Source organism: Harmonia axyridis, chromosome 3, assembly GCF_914767665.1.
Source record: "Harmonia axyridis chromosome 3, icHarAxyr1.1, whole genome shotgun sequence".
Lineage (NCBI taxonomy): Eukaryota > Metazoa > Arthropoda > Insecta > Coleoptera > Coccinellidae > Harmonia > Harmonia axyridis.
In genome coordinates, this window is record NC_059503.1 from 43,083,362 (window position 1) to 43,098,929 (window position 15,568).

A 15,568-nucleotide genomic window follows, 5' to 3' on the forward strand; every position below is an offset into this window, starting at 1 on the left:
TCAAAGGGACAAATCTAACGATGTTAAATTCATAGATCTTGGTGCCCACCGACAATTCACATTATCTGAAGTCCACAGATTTTAATATGATATTTGACATGTGAAAGTAAAACTTTCGATAATTTTTGAAGTTTGATGAATAATTAATATTAAGTGTTTTATATGTTTCAGACGGAAAAAAATCAATTAGCATAGAAATTTTTCAGATTTACATCTGAAAAAACACACGATTGTATTATGATTTCAAAACTTAATTGCAACGAAAAATAAATGATGACTATTTTGAGCAGTTCAATAGTTAATTTCTGTTTTATATCTGAGGCCAAATATGATTTGTTCCTCACAAACAGAGTGTACCGGGTGGGCAAATTTCGATGTTTTAGCACTACAACTTTTAAACCTGAGGTGATAGACAAAATCTGATACCCTATACTCGGTCTCTTTTTCTGAGAAAATAGCAAGAGTTGTATTCATTTTTGGCCACCTGCTTTTATTTTCGAGTTATAAACGAAAATTGGAAAAATGGCGATATCGAAAAACTTTTATATTTCCGCTAATACTGATGCTAGAGCTCCGAAATTAAAACATTATACAGGCACTTTTTTACGTAGAATCCAGTTATGTTTTTTCAAAGGGGAACACTAAATTTCTGTGTCATTTCTTGAAAGCTTAATTTTTCCTGATTTCAAAAATATATAACATTGTGTGGTTTGAATCAAAATAAATAACAGAAAATGGTCAAAAATCTTTTTTTAACTAAGAGTCTCAATATTTAACTTTAATTTTGGGTCGAAGCTTCGTAATTAATGACCCTTTTGAAAAAACAAGACCGCTACTGGATTTTACGTGAAAAAGTGCCTCGATAATGTTTCAATTTCAGAGCTCTATCTTCAGTATTTTCCCAATTTTCGCTTATAACTCGAAAACAAAAGAAGGTGGCCAAAAATGAATACTACTCAAGAGTAGTATTCATACCGATTCTCGGTCTCTTTTTCTGAGAAAGTAACAAATTACTTTCTCAGAAAAAGAGACCGAGAATCGGTATGAGATTTTGTCTATGTCTAATGGTTTAAAAGTTGTAGTGCTAAAACATCGAAATTTGCCCACCCTGTACACCTATTGAAGTAGGCAGGAATATTAAATGTTTTATATAGGTTCTGTTTGAGATAATGGCAGTGAAAGCCCAGAATGTTTCAAAAAAAATCTAATATTTGATACTTATATTCCAAGGTTCTTCAACTGACGTGGTCACTTAAAGTGAAGAAGTAAAACAGAAACGTCATATATGGCCAGGAGAGGAGAAGAATTTAGTACTTCAAACACTTTGAGAATCATGTAAGGAATAAGAAGCCTCCAAGAAAACATAAATGTATGGAATTCATTTCCACGCATTCACCAAGTTTCCAGAATGATGACTAAGTTAGAATTTAAATCCTAGTATATATAGAATTCCAGCAAAATAGATTGTTAATATGTTAATAAAAATATTTCATTGAGACTGAAAAGTATTAATTATATTTTCAATGAGTTTTTTAATCAAGTACCCGATCACAATATCTATTTCACTCACATATTCTAATTTTTCCAGATGATTTCAGTTCTGAGACAAATTCTAAGAATGTTTATCGTATTCAATTTAGTTGTAACTAAGAATTATTAGTATTAAACTTATTATAAATTAACAAAATCATAATATCTATTTTGCCATCCTTGATGTTTTCTCGCTATAATGGTCGATCAAATACAACTCATCTCCCAAAAGTTTCGCTGTGCTCTCATCAAACACAAGAACTCATAACCAAAATTTCAGATAACTTATTTCATCACCTAACTCCAGATTCAGACATAATATAATCGTGATTGGCGGATATATTGTAAGATATTGATATTTTCTGAATTCAATTACAATCGTTTGAGATCATTTCTACTCGATATTCGAAAATTACGGACATTCTAACAAATTTTCATTCATTCAAAGTAACAGTTGAGATTATTCAATAAACATATTTCATGAAATAGCTGAACCATGCGAAAAATGCAATATTATCTTGATTTGTTCAGTTCTCAACGTCACTTATACAATTATAACAAAATGGTATATCGAATAGACGCGCTAAGACCCTGTGATCTGACAACACCGCTGGGATCGACAAGGTGGGCTGTACATGTCAGTCGAGTATATGTGGGAATGAAGAGTCGGCGGAACGTGACGGGTCTCAAAAAGAGAACAGAATATATAACTTTCTTGAATGAAAAAAAAAATTTCCCCTCTATGGATGCCTAAGGAGTTATATTTTCAAACAGCTGATTTTTCACATATACACTCCAAGAAAACACTCGGATCACATGGGTCTGAGGTAGCCTGCCAAGTATAACGGGACTGAATACGTCTGTTGGATAAATATATATATATATATATATATATATATATATATATATATATATATATATATATATATATATATATATATAACTTAGATGCAGTAATGGTCGTGATTTATACAGAATGATTTCTAAGGGAATCGACCAAGTTTTACACCAAAAAAATACTCTGTTTTCTTTGCCGAGCTTTCGGATTTTATTCAATCCATCCTCAGGGCTTCTACAAGATATCAACAAAATTTATCAGTTACAATAAAAAGAAAAAATAAACATAAAACTGTCACAATTGTACATACAGTCATCGATAAAACTTGATTAAAATGAAAAACAAAAACAATTGAAAACATACTCACTGAAATCGAGGTTAAGGTGTCAACAAATATAAACTAATCATTAAGTAATTCATAAATCTAACAAAAATAAAAATATTTCAGGAATCTCAAAGTGACAACTGGGTATCTTATGTCGATAAAGGTCAATATTTTAATGTGGAATATAGAATGAAATAAGATGGTGGCATTTGCACATGCGTTTAAATCATTCAATTTAGACAGAAGATAAAATTCAATGAGACAAGGCATCAAACAATGGGTGCAAGAGAGATGGTGGGTTTTGTTCACAAATTTTATTATTCATCAATAGGTCCATCATAGAAATTTTTCTCTCGGTTTGGGTATGTTAACAAATATGTGTAGATATTACTAAGATTTTGCGTGTCAGATTTACTGTTAACTGCTTCTTCTTCCTCATTGATATGGATCATCTCTAATATAATTCTCTTATTGTAATTCCGTTCTTTATCAATTATCTCTACATTGTCAAAAAGAAATTTATGATTTTGTTCTAATGAGTGCTTTGTTAGGGCACACCTTTTGTTCTTTTTATTTATGTCGCTCTTGTGAAGTGAAGTATATATTTTTTTGGTGTAAAACTTGGTCGATTCCCTTAGAAATCATTCTATATATATATATATATATATATATATATATATATATATATATATATATATATATATATATATATGCCCCCCGATGTTTCAATTCATCACCACCATGGAAAAGACGCCTGGAAAATAAAATCGTGCAATTTAGAAAAAAAAATGGAACGTTTCATACTTACCTAGCTACTCCACATCCTTCGACAAAAGTAATGAAGAACGTTAAAAAACTCGCATCTGAGTTCAGGATCAAACGGAGAGATCCTCTCTTCAAGGATAAGATAGCCCTTCTAAATGACACCCTGAAACAGAAGATCAAAGCTTTAGGGAACCGTATACGACGATACAATGAGAAGGAAAAAAAAATTAAAATAACAGAATGTTTCACCAGAATCAGAAGAGATTTTTTCGAGATCTTGAACAAAAAGGCGTCAGCCAAGATGTCAACCTCGAACCTGGGGTTGCTGAGGAGTATTGGAGTGGGGTATGGTCGGGGAGCGTCGAACATAATGAGCAGATGTCTTGGATAAAGGAGGCTGAATCCAGAATACCGCAAGTCCAAATGGATGAAGTTGACATAACTGTATCTGATATAGAAGAGGTCTTAAAAGGAACAAACAACTGGGCAACCCCAGGTTGTGATAAACTACATAATTACTGGTGGAAACACTTCACTAATATCCACGGAGTATTGTCCTCGATTCTCAAGAAGTCCTTAACTATATATATATATATATATATATATATATATATATATATATATATATATATATATATATATATATATATATATATATATATATATATATATATATATATATATATATATATATATATACGGGGTGGCCATTTGAAAACGAAACAGATGAGATTACAGACGAAATAAAGTTTTTCGATAGAAATGCTCGGACAGGTCGATTTCTGTTTCGAGGAGGACAACTTAAGATGTAGGTTAAGGACGCATAGCGCTTCAACCCTTGCTACTACAACCCTCACCCCCAAATTTTGAATAGGGAAGATGGGGTGAGTGATACCTCATTTGAAAGGTATTTTTATACTGATTTCAGCACAGTAATTGTTTTTTCATTTTATGCATTAGTTCTCGAAATATTCTTAACTAAGTATTCGAAAATGAAGTAGTGTTTTCATGGCACTTGTAGTGTTTTGTGAAAAATCGACATTTTGAGCTTCAAAACAACCATGACTGTGGCTTCCTTCCTAACTAACTTACGCAAGAATATTTCGAGAACTAATGCATAAAATCAAAAAACAATTGCTGTGCTGAAATCAGTATAAAAATACCTTCAAATTGAGGTATCACTCACCCCATCTTCCCTATTCAAAAATTGGGGGTGGGGGTTGTAGCAGCAAGGGTTGAAGCGCTATGCGTCCGTAACCTACATCTTAAGTTGTCCCCCGCGAAACAGAAATCGACCTGTCCGAGCATTTCTATCGAAAAACTTTATTTCGTCTGTAATCTCGTCTGTTTCGTTTTCAAATGGCCACCCTGTATATATATATATATATATATATAGGGAGGTGTGGTTGGGTATCTAGGCAATTTAGAAAAGATCAACAGTCTATAGTCTATTCATCTATATTTCGAACCAATATGCGGTTCTTCTTCAGAATGCTAAAAAAATTACACAAATTACAAAGTTGCAAAAACAGCAATCCACGCCTACATCTGACCGGACAGCGCCATCCAAGATGACAAGTGCAGCCACAACAGGTCCTCCACTCATAAAACTCAATAAAAATACAATTATCGTAGAAATATCAGAAACGTTGCCGTAATGCATATGTCAATTTTAAAGGTTAAAACTCACAGAACAGGGGAACACAGAGAAAACAACAATTCACAAAGTGACATAAAGTCATGTTTGTCTAGATGGCCTACGATCTAAGGATAACAAATAACTATATACAACACTTAAATTTTTCAAGTCAGTCTTCTTATTTATATTATTTTCATTTTCATTTATAAAACACATTTCAAGGAAACTTCTTTTATTATAGTTAGAATTGGTACATAATATTTCAACTTCATCAAACTTAAAATGGTGGTCTAGAGAGGACGAATGGCTAGCTAATGCACATCTATCAGGTCGTAATCTGGCGTCACTCTTATGTATTGAGATACGTCTTTTCAAACATTGTGATGTCTGTCCAACATACACAGACTCACAGTTCTCACATGGAATGCGATAAACCACGTCAGATCTAGACATGGTGTGGATCCTATCTTTAGTTTGGCTGAAAAGAACGCCTACTACTAAAGGATTGTACTTCGCAATTTTTATGTTCTCAATTTCTTTTAGAATTTTGGTCAATTTACCTGTTAATGGTGGAATGAGGGGCAGGCTTACATATTTGTCATGTGTGGCAGGTTCGACTAATGTCGATGTTCTTATTTGTGGGACCTCGTTGACTTGGTCAGAAGTTAGAGAATGCAGACATCTGTTCAAAAACATCCTAGGGTAACCATTGTTCTCAAAGATCTTAAGCAACTTTTCTTCACTGTTATGAAGAAAGTCTGGATGGCAGATTTTCTTAATTCTACGAAACATACCTTTAATTAAGTTAGTTTTCATAGCCCAAGAATGGTTGGAACTATAATGTATATAGCGACCTGAAGAGGTCGGTTTTTGGTACCAATCCAATTTTACAATGTTACCTGCACACCTGATAGCTTTGGTGTCAAGGAATGGGACACCATTTTCAGTTTCTTCTTCTGCAGTAAACTTAATGTGTGGGTCGTAGTTATTGAAAACTGCCAAAGTCGTAGCAGTCCTGTCTTCGGGAATAGCAAGGAGAAGGTCATCAACATATTGATAGGTAATCGGCACCTGGAAGGGCAGTAGAGGAATGCAATATTTCAAAAGCACTGACATGACTATATTAGCCAAAATGGGACTGATTTTACTCCCCATTGCACAGCCAAAGATTTGTGAAATGAAGGAACCCTTGAAAACGAAATAGCTGGACTCAAACAAAAACTTTATGATTGTTAGAAAAAGTGATATATCTATGGTTGTGACCTGACTTACTCTGGACCATTCCTGTTGGATAATTTGTATAACTAGCTCTAGTGAAATATTCGTGAATAAACTGACAGCATCTAAGGAAATGAGTTTATACCCTTGGGGTAATATAAAGTTATTAATTTTGGAAGCAAATTGGAAAGACTCAGCTATGGTATAATCATGGAAATCTGAGAATGCTTCTGTGAGAATCTGTGTCATAAATTGACTGAGTTCAACTGACGCTGAGCCAATTGTGGAGACGATGGGCCTCAATGGGATGTCTGCTTTGTGTACTTTAGGAAGTCCATATATTCTTGGTGGAATCGCTTTATAGGTGGTTGATTTTCTGGCCATGGAAGCATCAATAAAACCTTTGTCTTTCAGTTGTTTGACAATTTTGTTGTTTTTACATTGAAATTCATTGGTAGGGTCTCTCCTTAATTGTTTGTAAACTGACGAGTCTTGTAGAAGCTGGTTCATTTTCTGTTCATACTGTTCTGTGGAAAGTATTACTGTGATGTTACCTTTGTCAGCAGGAGTGATAACCAAGTCATCGTGTGTCTTGACAAATCTTCTAGCATTGGTCAAAAGGTAGTGCTCAAAGTTATGTGTCATCTTTGAATTGTGCACGAAGTTGGTAATAGCATTAGTGCATTTAGCTCTCAAGATATTCTGCCTGGTGATAGGAGCCAAGTTGATTATGTTCTCTACATCTGCCACAATATTCTTGATAGGTATGTCTTTAACAGGAAGGGGAGCCACACCAAATTTAGGTCCCAGACTCAAGATAACCTTAACTTCTGTGGGAATCTGTGTAGTAGTGAGATTGCAAAGCCATTCATCTCTGATTTGGATGGACTGGATTTTTCGTTTTTTTAGTGCAAGGAACTTCTTTTTAAGAAGCTTCTTGTTGTTGGAAAATACTTTCTTGTATGATCGGTTCTGTGAAATGTAAAATCGTTCAAGGATGTTAGTTGGAACGAGTACCAACAATTCAGCTTTCAGGTATTCCAAAGTGGAAGAAAAATTATTGATTTTCTTTATGGTGAAGGAAATCTCCATGTAAAGAATTCTGGTAGATATTTTTTTGTTAAAAAGACTAACCTTTCTGTTGTTTTCGGCATCATCTGATAAGAGGTTGGTCAAACATTTGATGTTCTGGACGATATGTCTGGGTAAAATACCGGTCGTTCTGCAATGGAGCAAGAAGTTTCTTCTACAAGCCAACTTCGCCAATTTGGTGTTCAAATGAGCCCATAGTCTCATCTGTTCAGACGCAGTTCTACCATACGCTAAACCTACGTCATCAAAGAAACCCATTTCTGTATAATTCAGTGAGATAAATTATTTGCCGAATAAAGTAAGGAGGTGTGGTTGGGTATCTAGGCAATTTAGAAAAGATCAACAGTCTATAGTCTATTCATCTATATTTCGAACCAATATGCGGTTCTTCTTCAGGATGCTAAAAAAATTACACAAATTACAAAGTTGCAAAAACAGCAATCCACGCCTACATCTGACCGGACAGCGCCATCCAAGATGACAAGTGCAGCCACAACAGGTCCTCCACTCATAAAACTCAATAAAAATACAATTATCGTAGAAATATCAGAAACGTTGCCGTAATGCATATGTCAATTTTAAAGGTTAAAACTCACAGAACAGGGGAACACAGAGAAAACAACAATTCACAAAGTGACATAAAGTCATGTTTGTCTAGATGGCCTACGATCTAAGGATAACAAATAACTATATACAACACTTAAATTTTTCAAGTCAGTCTTCTTATTTATATTATTTTCATTTTCATTTATAAAACACATTTCAAGGAAACTTCTTTTATTATAGTTAGAATTGGTACCTAATATTTCAACTTCATCAAACTTAAAATGGTGGTCTAGAGAGGACGAATGGCTAGCTAATGCACATCTATCAGGTCGTAATCTGGCGTCACTCTTATGTATTGAGATACGTCTTTTCAAACATTGTGATGTCTGTCCAACATACACAGACTCACAGTTCTCACATGGAATGCGATAAACCACGTCAGTGGGGAGTAAAATCAGTCCCATTTTGGCTAATATAGTCATGTCAGTGCTTTTGAAATATTGCATTCCTCTACTGCCCTTCCAGGTGCCGATTACCTATCAATATGTTGATGACCTTCTCCTTGCTATTCCCGAAGACAGGACTGCTACGACTTCGGCAGTTTTCAATAACTACGACCCACACATTAAGTTTACTGCAGAAGAAGAAACTGAAAATGGTGTCCCATTCCTTGATACCAAAGCTATCAGGTGTGCAGGTAACATTGTAAAATTGGATTGGTACCAAAAACCGACCTCTTCAGGTCGCTATATACATTATAGTTCCAACCATTCTTGGGCTATGAAAACTAACTTAATTAAAGGTATGTTTCGTAGAATTAAGAAAATCTGCCATCCAGACTTTCTTCATAACAGTGAAGAAAAGTTGCTTAAGATCTTTGAGAACAATGGTTACCCTAGGATGTTTTTGAACAGATGTCTGCATTCTCTAACTTCTGACCAAGTCTACGAGGTCCCACAAATAAGAACATCGACATTAGTCGAACCTGCCACACATGACAAATATGTAAGCCTGCCCCTCATTCCACCATTAACAGGTAAATTGACCAAAATTCTAAAAGAAATTGAGAACATAAAAATTGCGAAGTACAATCCTTTAGTAGTAGGCGTTCTTTTCAGCCAAACTAAAGATAGGATCCACACCATGTCTAGATCTGACGTGGTTTATCGCATTCCATGTGAGAACTGTGAGTCTGTCTATGTTGGACAGACATCACAATGTTTGAAAAGACGTATCTCAATACATAAGAGTGACGCCAGATTACGACCTGATAGATGTGCATTAGCTAGCCATTCGTCCTCTCTAGACCACCATTTTAAGTTTGATGAAGTTGAAATATTATGTACCAATTCTAACTATAATAAAAGAAGTTTCCTTGAAATGTGTTTTATAAATGAAAATGAAAATAATATAAATAAGAAGACTGACTTGAAAAATTTAAGTGTTGTATATAGTTATTTGTTATCCTTAGATCGTAGGCCATCTAGACAAACATGACTTTATGTCACTTTGTGAATTGTTGTTTTCTCTGTGTTCCCCTGTTCTGTGAGTTTTAACCTTTAAAATTGACATATGCATTACGGCAACGTTTCTGATATTTCTACGATTATTGTATTTTTATTGAGTTTTATGAGTGGAGGACCTGTTGTGGCTGCACTTGTCATCTTGGATGGCGCTGTCCGGTCAGATGTAGGCGTGGATTGCTGTTTTTGCAACTTTGTAATTTGTGTAATTTTTTTAGCATCCTGAAGAAGAACCGCATATTGGTTCGAAATATAGATGAATAGACTATAGACTGTTGATCTTTTCTAAATTGCCTAGATACCCAACCACACCTACTTACTTTATTCGGCAAATAATTTATCTCACTGAATTATACAGAAATGGGTTTCTTTGATGACGTAGGTTTAGCGTATGGTAGAACTGCGTCTGAACAGATGAGACTATGGGCTCATTTGAACACCAAATTGGCGAAGTTGGCTTGTAGAAGAAACTTCTTGCTCCATTGCAGAACGACCGGTATTTTACCCAGACATATCGTCCAGAACATCAAATGTTTGACCAACCTCTTATCAGATGATGCCGAAAACAACAGAAAGGTTAGTCTTTTTAACAAAAAAATATCTACCAGAATTCTTAACATGGAGATTTCCTTCACCATAAAGAAAATCAATAATTTTTCTTCCACTTTGGAATACCTGAAAGCTGAATTGTTGGTACTCGTTCCAACTAACATCCTTGAACGATTTTACATTTCACAGAACCGATCATACAAGAAAGTATTTTCCAACAACAAGAAGCTTCTTGAAAAGAAGTTCCTTGCACTAAAAAAACTAAAAATCCAGTCCATCCAAATCAGAGATGAATGGCTTTGCAATCTCACTACTACACAGATTCCCACAGAAGTTAAGGTTATCTTGAGTCTGGGACCTAAATTTGGTGTGGCTCCCCTTCCTGTTAAAGACATACCTATCAAGAATATTGTGGCAGATGTAGAGAACATAATCAACTTGGCTCCTATCACCAGGCAGAATATCTTGAGAGCTAAATGCACTAATGCTATTACCAACTTCGTGCACAATTCAAAGATGACACATAACTTTGAGCACTACCTTTTGACCAATGCTAGAAGATTTGTCAAGACACACGATGACTTGGTTATCACTCCTGCTGACAAAGGTAACATCACAGTAATACTTTCCACAGAACAGTATGAACAGAAAATGAACCAGCTTCTACAAGACTCGTCAGTTTACAAACAATTAAGGAGAGACCCTACCAATGAATTTCAATGTAAAAACAACAAAATTGTCAAACAACTGAAAGACAAAGGTTTTATTGATGCTTCAATGGCCAGAAAATTAACCACCTATAAAGCGATTCCACCAAGAATATATGGGCTTCCTAAAGTACACAAAGCAGACATCCCATTGAGGCCCATCGTCTCCACAATTGGCTCAGCGTCAGTTGAACTCAGTCAATTTATGACACAGATTCTCACAGAAGCATTCTCAGATTTCCATGATTATACCATAGCTGAGTCTTTCCAATTTGCTTCCAAAATTAATAACTTTATATTACCCCAAGGGTATAAACTCATTTCCTTAGATGCTGTCAGTTTATTCACGAATATTTCACTAGAGCTAGTTATACAAATTATCCAACAGGAATGGTCCAGAGTAAGTCAGGTCACAACCATAGATATATCACTTTTTCTAACAATCATAAAGTTTTTGTTTGAGTCCAGCTATTTCGTTTTCAAGGGTTCCTTCATTTCACAAATCTTTGGCTGTGCAATGGGGAGTAAAATCAGTCCCATTTTGGCTAATATAGTCATGTCAGTGCTTTTGAAATATTGCATTCCTCTACTGCCCTTCCAGGTGCCGATTACCTATCAATATGTTGATGACCTTCTCCTTGCTATTCCCGAAGACAGGACTGCTACGACTTTGGCAGTTTTCAATAACTACGACCCACACATTAAGTTTACTGCAGAAGAAGAAACTGAAAATGGTGTCCCATTCCTTGACACCAAAGCTATCAGGTGTGCAGGTAACATTGTAAAATTGGATTGGTACCAAAAACCGACCTCTTCAGGTCGCTATATACATTATAGTTCCAACCATTCTTGGGCTATGAAAACTAACTTAATTAAAGGTATGTTTCGTAGAATTAAGAAAATCTGCCATCCAGACTTTCTTCATAACAGTGAAGAAAAGTTGCTTAAGATCTTTGAGAACAATGGTTACCCTAGGATGTTTTTGAACAGATGTCTGCATTCTCTAACTTCTGACCAAGTCGACGAGGTCCCACAAATAAGAACATCGACATTAGTCGAACTTGCCACACATGACAAATATGTAAGCCTGCCCCTCATTCCACCATTAACAGGTAAATTGACCAAAATTCTAAAAGAAATTGAGAACATAAAAATTGCGAAGTACAATCCTTTAGTAGTAGGCGTTCTTTTCAGCCAAACTAAAGATAGGATCCACACCATGTCTAGATCTGACGTGGTTTATCGCATTCCATGTGAGAACTGTGAGTCTGTGTATGTTGGACAGACATCACAATGTTTGAAAAGACGTATCTCAATACATAAGAGTGACGCCAGATTACGACCTGATAGATGTGCATTAGCTAGCCATTCGTCCTCTCTAGACCACCATTTTAAGTTTGATGAAGTTGAAATATTATGTACCAATTCTAACTATAATAAAAGAAGTTTCCTTGAAATGTGTTTTATAAATGAAAATGAAAATAATATAAATAAGAAGACTGACTTGAAAAGTTTAAGTGTTGTATATAGTTATTTGTTATCCTTAGATCGTAGGCCATCTAGACAAACATGACTTTATGTCACTTTGTGAATTGTTGTTTTCTCTGTGTTCCCCTGTTCTGTGAGTTTTAACCTTTAAAATTGACATATGCATTACGGCAACGTTTCTGATATTTCTACGATTAATGTATTTTTATTGAGTTTTATGAGTGGAGGACCTGTTGTGGCTGCACTTGTCATCTTGGATGGCGCTGTCCGGTCAGATGTAGGCGGGGATTGCTGTTTTTGCAACTTTGTAATTTGTGTAATTTTTTTAGCATCCTGAAGAAGAACCGCATATTGGTTCGAAATATAGATGAATAGACTATAGACTGTTGATCTTTTCTAAATTGCCTAGATACCCAACCACACCTCCTTACTTTATTCGGCAAATAATTTATCTCACTGAATATATATATATATATATATATATATATATATATATATATATATATATATATATATATATATATATATATATATATCAGAAATGAGCCTAGGGAATTATTCAACAAAATAAAACTGCTGACAAGAGAATTCAGACCGCAGAACTGGTCCATTCTGGATGCTGGGGGAAATCTGAAGACTGATATGGATGAAATATTGGAAACATGGAGGATTTACTGTGCAGATCTGTACAAGAGCAGGCAGGACCCACCAGAAATTTCATGGCCATGTAGCTATCCCAGAGAGCCAGCGATACTACTATCTGAAGTACAAGAAGCCATTCGATCATTGAAGAAGAATAAATCCCCAGGAATCGATACCGTACCAGGCGAACTCTTTCAAATGTTGGGCGAAAAGGGTGTACGAATATTCCACTCAATCTGTACGGCTATATGGAGCACGGGAAAATGGCCAACCGACTGGTGTACGTCAATATACGTTCTATTACACAAAAAAGGATCAACTACAAAGTGCGAGAACTACCGAACACTGTCACTTGTATCTCACGCCAGCAAAGTCCTTTTGAAAATCTTGAAAACAAGACTGAAAGCATATTTGGACTGCCAAATACCCCAAGAGCAGGCAGGTTTTGTAAAAGGAAAAGGTACTAGGGAACAAATACTGAATATCAGACAGCTTATCGAAAAATCTAGAGAATACCAAGTACCCATGATAATATGTTTCGTCGATTATCAAAAGGCGTTCGACTGTGTGAACTGGGCCAAACTTTGGACAATCCTGGTACATATGGGAGCCCCTGTTCATCTGGTATCCCTCATTAAAAATCTCTATGAATCAAATGAGGCAACTGTTCGTTTGAGCCAGAAGTTCTCGAAACGGTTTAGAACGGAACGGGGAGTCAGACAGGGTTGTGTTTTATCGCCAGACCTTTTCAATATATATGGTGAATTTGTGATGAGAAGGTCCTTGGATGAATGGTCTGGAGGCATAACGATTGCCGGGAAAAAAATCACCAACTTAAGATTTGCTGACGATACCACCCTCATAGCGGCGACGGAAGAAGAGATGGTGGAACTTCTCAGACGGGTGGAATGTGAGAGCAACAATGTCGGTTTGAAAATAAATAAAATAAAGACTAAAATAATGATAGTCGATAGATTCGGCACGTTACGGTTGACGGGCCTTCTGAGCCAATATGACCTGGTAGACAGTTTCAATTACTTGGGTTCTTCCATAACAAGTGATGGAAACTGCGAAACGGAAGTACGAAGGCGCATAATCATGGCAAAGAGCGCCATGACCCGGTTAACTAAATTATGGAGAGACCGCTCGATTTCTAAGAGTGTAAAGGTGAGACTTGTTAGAGCTCTTGTCTTCTCTGTCTTCCTGTATGGTGCTGAAACCTGGACTCTGCGGTCGTCTGAACGTCAGAAAATTGACGCGTTTGAATTGTGGTGTTGGAGGCGAATGCTGCGAATACCTTGGACAGCTCATCGCACTAACGTTTCTGTTTTAAGTGAGTTGAAGATAAGAACCAGACTATCGTCCATCTGCTTGCAGCGCGTTCTTCAGTTTTTCGGTCATATAGCCCGCCGAGATGGAGACAACCTGGAGAAACTAATTGTGTCGGGAAATTTTCCGGGTAAGAGAGCGAGAGGTAGATCACCGACTAGATGGACCGACCAAGTTCAACAAAGTACGACCCGCCCATTCTTTCAGGCTCTTCGAGATGCAGAGGATAGAGCGAGGTGGAAACAACTGACCGAACGTATAGGAGGGAATCACGATCATCAGCAATGATGGAACGACTAGAGAGAGATATATATATATATATATATATATATATTGTTATGGATCGTATATTCAAGCTGTTATTATGTTGTTGTTGATTTGATTTAAATTGATTCGATCCAATAACTAAATTTGATACTATATTTTTATGATTTTGCGCCGACTCTATATATCTCAGGAGGGTTCATTCAAATTCAATTATATTTTTTTTTTAATTTAATTAATATTTTCAAAATTCACTAACTATAAAGAAATTCTTATCTAATAACTAAATTTATATTAATCTAATCTTATATTTACGTATTTAAATCTTCATCGACCTCATCAGTGTTCTATGTTATGGTATGGTATCGTCTTCTATGCTCCTAACCTCGAATGGATTATAACCTTAATTCGTATTAATTCAGTTGCATTGTTTTGAATCCATTTTCCATTTGATATTGCTTCAACTTGCTTGAATCCAGGGAAATTTCTTCTTGAAATTGATTAAATAATTTTCCACTTCTTCTCACAATGATTTTCAGGTACGTATTTAACAATTTTAATATCTTGCAAATTTTCGTAAATAAATTCTTTCGTTTATCAATTATTTCAGGTAAATTTCTTGAGTCAGGTGACGTGCTCTCAACAATGGTTTTTTACTGACTGACTAGCTGTCATTCGGCTGGGCTTTATATAGATTTTCAATTTTTTCTTGAAATCAAGATTGCCTTGGATGTCAAAAAATTTTTCAAATATGATGCTTTCGCAGTTTTCTCTTTTGAGGTAAGTTTTCCTTCTTCAATCTTGATCTAGTTAATTTCTTCATTTTATTCCCCATCTTTTGGTACCACATATGTTGCATTCGGTCGATTCGAAGTTACAAAATTTTCAAATATTCTATATACAATTTGGAAATTTTTCTAATATTCACTTTCTTTGGCCTAATATTCAAAGATTTCTATCTATAACTCCTAAAATCTACTACATATTTTTAAATTATACTATAATCTAATGAAATATATACATTTTTGTATGTTTGAGACATTAATTACTTTGGAATCCCTGATTTATCATTCGATATTCTATCCCTATCCATTTTTTACAATTTTATTAGTA

The 15,568-nt window shown here is 35.4% G+C and overlaps 2 protein-coding genes across 2 annotated transcripts; one reads left to right on the plus strand and one right to left on the minus strand.

Annotated features, from left to right (window-relative positions):
* Nucleotides 1–5,271: 5,271 nt before the first annotated feature.
* On the minus strand, nucleotides 5,272–7,665 carry LOC123675328. The gene is made up of 3 exons (XM_045610677.1): nucleotides 7,450–7,665; nucleotides 5,658–7,287; nucleotides 5,272–5,575 (listed from the first exon to the last, which is right to left on the minus strand). The coding sequence occupies exons 1-3, from the start codon at nucleotides 7,663–7,665 to the stop codon at nucleotides 5,469–5,471; spliced, it is 1,953 nt and encodes a 650-aa protein (XP_045466633.1). The 3' UTR covers nucleotides 5,272–5,468.
* Nucleotides 7,666–9,836: 2,171 nt separating this feature from the next.
* LOC123675329 lies at nucleotides 9,837–12,093 on the plus strand. The gene is made up of 3 exons (XM_045610678.1): nucleotides 9,837–10,052; nucleotides 10,215–11,994; nucleotides 12,038–12,093. Exons 1-3 carry the CDS (start codon nucleotides 9,837–9,839, stop codon nucleotides 12,091–12,093), a joined length of 2,052 nt encoding a protein of 683 aa, XP_045466634.1.
* The last annotated feature ends 3,475 nt before the right edge of the window (nucleotides 12,094–15,568 follow it).